At 44.9% G+C, this 6,465-nt stretch overlaps 1 protein-coding gene across 6 annotated transcripts in view; it reads right to left on the reverse strand.

Moving 5' to 3' along the window:
- The window catches only part of ZNF606 (zinc finger protein 606), a 29,221-nt gene that overhangs the window by 21,342 nt on the left and 1,414 nt on the right, over window positions 1-6,465 (reverse strand). For all 6 annotated transcript variants that reach the window (XR_009697810.1, XR_009697809.1, XR_009697811.1 and 3 more), the window contains exons 2-4: window positions 6,332-6,427; window positions 5,540-5,596; window positions 4,848-4,936 (exon numbers count right to left, since the gene is read on the reverse strand). Coding sequence is in view for 3 of the 6 variants with exons in the window: in XM_061172734.1 (XP_061028717.1) it covers window positions 4,848-4,936; window positions 5,540-5,596; window positions 6,332-6,362 (177 nt within the window). In the remaining 3 variants the exon portion in view is untranslated. The remainder of the gene's footprint in view (window positions 1-4,847; window positions 4,937-5,539; window positions 5,597-6,331; window positions 6,428-6,465) is intronic.

Raw genomic sequence — 6,465 nt, forward strand, 5'->3', positions numbered from 1 at the left:
GGCCCACTGAGGCACATGGAGATTAGAGTGAGACTTGTCAGGGGAGGGAGGGAGAGAGGGAGAGAGACAGATAGAGACAGAGACCTAGAGGCAGGTCAATCAGGAATCAGACCTGCTCAGGTGCACAAAGCAGATCTGTCAGACACAGCCTCACAGCTCTTCTCTGGTAAACAAAGACAGACCAGAGGGCCCCTGCACACATGAGGAACATCTGCACAGGTGGAAAGACCGAACTTAGCAGCTAAGAGGACAGAGAATCCAGGCAGCAGTCACATCCAACTTCCAATGACCTATACTTCTAATTCCCAGATTGGAAAGATTCGGTATAAAATAGGACAGGATAATACAAGAGGCTCAGAGAATATGAAGAAGAGATAAAACAACACAGCAGTCAGGGGTCATCTAACAGACAACCTCAGAAAAATAATATAGAGGAAAACAGGAGGGAATTTTTAAGAAACACAGGACTTCTTTAAAAAAGACACAAAACACTAGCCATAAACAAAGACAGATATTATTTGACAAAAATATACCAAAAAACATTTCACTGATAAAAGACACCATAGAGACAAGCTACAGATTTGGAGAAGATAATCCATATGCGGCGAAGACTCAGGATCCAGAAAGCATGAAATGCCTATATATTAATGTGAGATTCAGAAATCTAGGGATGGGAGACACACAGAGAAAGAAGGAAATACAGATGGCCAATAACTCATTTAAAGATATTCAACCTCACTAGCAATCAAGGACATGCAAATTAAAATAATGCAGTACACTTTTGTGGTCTTGAGGTAAACAAAAACTAAAAGACCCGATATTAATATTGTCCAGTGGCAGCGAAGATGCAGGGAAATAGGCACCTTCTCTGAGTGGGGAGACTGAGAAGGGGCTTTGCCCTTTCAGAGCCACGTGGCAGCACTGGTCACACTGAAAACACAAACACCCTAAAACTCAGCAAAATGCTGCCTCCAGGGTATGCCTAGATAAACTTACATGTGCGCACAAAGTAAAACTATAAGAACTTCCACAGGGCTTTGTTTGGAATAGGAAAAATGGTGGGAGGAGGAAGGACTTATAAGCCTACTCTCAGAAGAGATGAATAGAGTGCGCTTCTCTGATGTGGCAAAAGGAATGGACTTGACCTTCATCTACCACATGGATGGACCTCAAAATTGACCTTGAAAGGTGTAGAAAAGCTACATGTAGAAAAAGCATTGTTAAAAAAACCAGATTATTACCTTATAATGTCTACATAGTTTATTACCTACATATGAGTATGAAAATGGATTAACTGTGTACATATCTTAAGTGGTTGTTGTCAGGAAGGGTGGGAAAAGAATGTGATTGGGGACTAAAAGGAACGAAAAGCAAATATGGCAAAACATTAACGATGATTAATTTGGAGTGGGACCCTGTCTGTTTAATCATTTTTTACACTTTTCTGCAGCTATGGAATTTGTCAAAATAAAAATTTAAATAAAAAATATTTTCAGAGTTGAGAGATGTCATCAAAACTGGAAGGGTCCATGGACTGCCAATCAGGAAGAAAAAAGACCCCCAGCGGAATACGCCCCAATGTCAGGGCCCACAACTCGTGGAGGCCTTAGGGATGCAAAGAAAACGCAAAACTGAGGCTGGTGATGAAACAGAAGAGACAGCAGAAGATAGGCACCTAGTCTCACCAGCTGTGGAGACAAGAGGTGGGGCTGGGAGACGAAAGTCTCACTGTTACCTAACGCTTAGGAGCAAGGAAGCAGGACAGAGAAGGGCCCCACCCCCTAGGTAGGAGTGAGCCCTTCCATTTCACAGGTAACCCTTACCTGAACTCCTACTTTCCAAATATCATCTGCCAGGATGACTTGCAAAGATGTTTCACCCAAATTCTTGTAAACATTTTTGGACATGTTGCTTTGTACACAAGTATAATCGTTTATCTAGACATTCTAAGGCACTTTATGAAATCTGACACACCAGCCTCACGTTTAAACTACAGGAGGGTTTAAGGGAGGATGTAGGGGGTGCTGAGCTGGGTCTTAGCTGTTTGGCTGACAGCTAAGGATCTCATCTGATTGCTCCTACATTACCTGAATTCTCTGACAACTGGCCCCTTCATGGAACCTGGGGAAGTTCAGATATACTCTCTGGCATCTTCAGAATTTCATTACTTATTAATATTTTAGGGCAAGCTCTTAGCAGAGAAGGAAAATATAACTAAACTGTGCTCATCCTTGAGACAACCAAAGATGGAGGCAGAGTATTCCATTAATTGGTGTTTTGTGTGAATGTTTACTGTGAAGAAATCTTTGGTGGATTGTTATAGTGGGGGTTTGAGAGTTTCCACATTTGGGGGGGCTGGCTGGGGTTTTTATATGGGCTGGGATATTATTATTATTTTCCCTATTCATCAAAATAATGGGCTCCCACTAGCTGAAACTTCACTAACCAACATGTTTGTAAGATCGGACTATTCAGATGACAAGGGATGACAGCATTTGATATTTTCACCAGGTGAATGCTTTATTTCAATAAATATTTAATTTGGAGGGAACAATAGAGGGATAAGGGGCTCTTGTTTGTGTTCCCAAGACCTCACTTAATACAAAACTCACACATTCAAGTCTTGAGTTTCCCACAGGGAAAGATCCAAAGTGGGTGTGGGGAGGGGCCAGGAGTACATGCTCACAAATCACAACTCTTCAGACATTAGAGGGTGGTGTTATTTTAATTCTCCATTTTATTTTCTCGGCATTAACTCTAATAACTCTCAGAAACCCTCACATAAATTGACAGCAGAGTGCAGCACAGTGGTTATTAGAACTTCTTCACAGCACTTCACTACAGCTAACTTCTGTTCCCAAGCAACTGATCAGGGCCCATCTTTCAGCCTAGTCTAGCTTCACTATCGATTGTCTGCAAATGACCGCACGTTGTAAGAGCAGCGAACACCAGTCACCCAAGCTGTGATGCCCTCATTACGTGGCTCAGACCTGAGACGGCAGTACTGTGACGTGGGGACAGCATACTCACGACGTGCTTCACCAGTCAGCCTTGAAACCGTGGGAGGTTTCGTTAATTTTTTTTTAACTTGGCGGGAGGCATAAAGCTAAGCAGAGATGTTATTAACATTTTTATATCACAGTATCTCACATTTGCTTGATTTATTATTTCAACTTAGAAATGAAAAACCTAAATATAGTGATGAAATTATTTTTGTCTTTCACAGCAGAGAATCATTAGAGCACATGTAAATTTGAAGAACTAGGATAAAAAATCTCTCATTTAGAAAAAACCCTAAGAAACTGAAACAGTCAGTTAAAAATGGCTACTTCCAAGTCATGAAAAGAAATAAAATACTGATAAACGATATGACATACAGGACCCTTGAAAATATGCTAAGTGACAGAAGCCAGACACAAAAGGCCATATATTATATGATGCCCTTTATATGAAATGCCCACAGTGCGCAAACACAGAGAAAGTAGATTAGTGGTTGCCAGGAGCTGAGAGTTGGGGGAAACAGGGAGTAACTACTAATGGGTACAGGGTTTCTGTTTGGAATGATGAAAATGTTCTAGAATTAGGTTGCAGAGTCCTGTGAATATACTAAAACCCACTGAACTACATACTTTAAAAAGTTGAACTTTACGGTACATGAATATTTTAATAAAGCTTTTATTAAAAAAATTTTTTTAAGTGGCTGCCTCAAGTAAGGGGGCTGAGCAAGAGGGGAGGAGGGAGATGACACCTGTCCAACATCATGAACTGTGCTGCCCTATTTCTCTCGGAAGCCACCCTTGTGCCCTTACAGTCACAAAGTCCTCCTGCTTCAACTCCCTTATACCTCTCGGATCTTGCTTCCAGGTGCCGGTCAGACTGAAGCCTGATACGCCAGCCTGCTTCCCACAGCCCCCCTTCTTTCCACTCCCCTGCTAGGGGCAACTTTCCAGCCACATTCTAGACCCTGGTTCCTCCTACTCCCAACACTTCTGAGGCTTCTTATTACCACCAGGATGGAGACCCAGCTCTGCGGCGGGCATTCAGGATGCGGCTGGGTTTGTCCTGGCCTCTTTGGCCTAAAATCTAATTATGGTCAGCCTTCACCCAGATGCTGGTCATGCAGTGTGTCCCCATGGTGCTACAGGAGGCCAGATTCCTGCTCACCAGGCTATGCCTACCCGGCTGACGTGTCCCCTTTACCCCTTGGCTCAGGGGTGTCCTATCTCCCAGGCAGCCTCCTCTCCTCAGCAAAAGGACCCCAGGTGCTCTGTGCCCCATGGCCTCTATGCAGACTCTCCCAAGGCATCAGTTGTGCTCAGCTCTTCCAGGGCTCAGGGCCTCCCTAAGCACCTCCGGCTTGTGTCCTGAACCACATGTGCAGCACTAGGCAGACGGTGAGGTCTCAGCAGTTGACTGAACCACCCTGGAAAGTGGCACGGGAGCGCCTCAGGATGGGGGCTAACACTTCACCTTGTTCTCCTCCCAGTAAGCACAGAGCTCAGCAGACATCATCAACCTGAGTCAGGCACTGAATACGTGAGGGAAGGTGGGAGGGAAAGAGGAGGGGGCTGCTAGCCAAACGGGGGTTGCCCCTTATCCACCAAACAGCCCACAGCACAGCTGGGGCTTGGGACTCTGAACAGGCTGGTTGACAGTGAGGCTGCAAGTCATGGAAAACAGAATTCTCCCAACCTGTGCTCAGGAATCAATAAACTTCTAGCTGATTCTCTACCCAAACCCTAACTGTGGTAAACTGAGGAAGTACATCGACTGGGATGGCCGGGAACACCCTGAACACCTTAGGGAACAGGGCAACCCTTCAGGAAAAAGCAGAAGCCCCATCTCACCTGGGCCTGGGCTGTCGGAAGCCTGGGGGCCCTCCTCCTCTCCTCAGGGGTCTTCTCCACGCACCAGGTAGAGTCCTGAGGACACAGAGCTGGGGGAGGAAAGTGAAGTCACAGAGGCAGTTCTCCCTGCCAGAAGTGAGTCCCACCTCCTGACCCTGTCCTTCCCCTTTGGGCAAGGGAAAAACCCTACCTCCTCATGCTATAGATGAAAGCAGTGGTGCCGAGAAGTTAAAGAATGTGCCTAAACACATGAACCATCCCCCCTTGCTCTGAGGCACTGTCTTAGACAAAGTGTCTCTTCACAGACTTTCTAGGCCTGAGCCCTAAGTGGCCACACATTCATTCTCATGCATCCTGTCCTGGAGATATCATCACACTGTATCCCCCAGTGGAGTGTTCTGCCCAGAGACAGAGCTGGACCAGACCCCATGCCCCCGGCCCCCTCCTCCCCAGCTCTAATTCCCTGGCAATGGCAGGTTACTGCTGGGAGAGACCACAGCATGTTAACCAATGTGCCTGATGGGGACACAAGTTGTTTTTTTTGTTTTTTGGGGGTTTTTTTGCCACACCATGAGGCATGTCGGATCATAGTTCCCTGACCAGGGATGGAACCCGCATCCCCGGCAATGGAAGCGTGGACTCTTAACTGCTGGACCACCAGGGAAGTCCGGGGACAAAAGTTCTTGACTCACCCCAGGAGGCCCACGGGTCAACAGCCGCCATCCCCCAGGACTGGTCCGTAAGGATACCTGCATCAGAGGATCCGGTTAGGACAAGGAAAGGAAAGAACTGTGACACCAATCCTAGTGACTAAAGGCTACAAATGGAAAAGGAGAACTGTCTCACTAATGCGTAAAACAAAATTCCATAAGTAGAGTCCAAGGACGTGTGAAACAAACCCAACATAAGCTAGATTTATAGCAGAAATGCACAGGTGGGTCACTTTCAGGAATTTTATTGATATGATACAGCAACAGAACAATTAAGAACAGAACTCCTTAAATGGGCTGGAGAGATATTTGATAAAATTTAACATTACTTAATTTTTTAAAAATATTAGTAGAAAGATACTCCGTTGATGTCTTTAATGACAGATACATGAAAGCTCGCTTAAAGATAAAACACACCACTGACACTATTTTAACATTGTTCTTATATTATAAACCACTGCTATATAGTGAGAAACAATAATAATAGTAAAAAATACGGAACTAGTAGAGAAATTTTGGTTGTATGTATGACCGTCACACAAATCACTAGAAAATCTCTTAGAACTAATGAGACTTCTCAGGAGATGACTATGAAATACACAAAAATTACATTGTCTTTAATACAAACAACCAATTTTTTAAAGAAATCTCACTCAGTTCTAATTCTGTACCAAGACAGAGAGACCCCCCCCCCCCTCCAATCCCAAAAGCCCTCAGCCCCTCTCCAGCAGATCACTGCTGGGGCGGCCCAGAAGAAACAAGATTTGTACTCACCCCAGGAAGCCCACGGGTTGATGGCTGCCATCCTGCAGGATTAATCCACCAGGAACTTGCCCAGGAGCAGTGGATTTGGGTGATTACTGAAAGCAACTGCAATACCCACCGAGTGATAAAAGTGTAAAAAGACA

Source organism: Eubalaena glacialis, chromosome 18 (genome assembly GCF_028564815.1).
Source record: "Eubalaena glacialis isolate mEubGla1 chromosome 18, mEubGla1.1.hap2.+ XY, whole genome shotgun sequence".
Lineage (NCBI taxonomy): Eukaryota > Metazoa > Chordata > Mammalia > Artiodactyla > Balaenidae > Eubalaena > Eubalaena glacialis.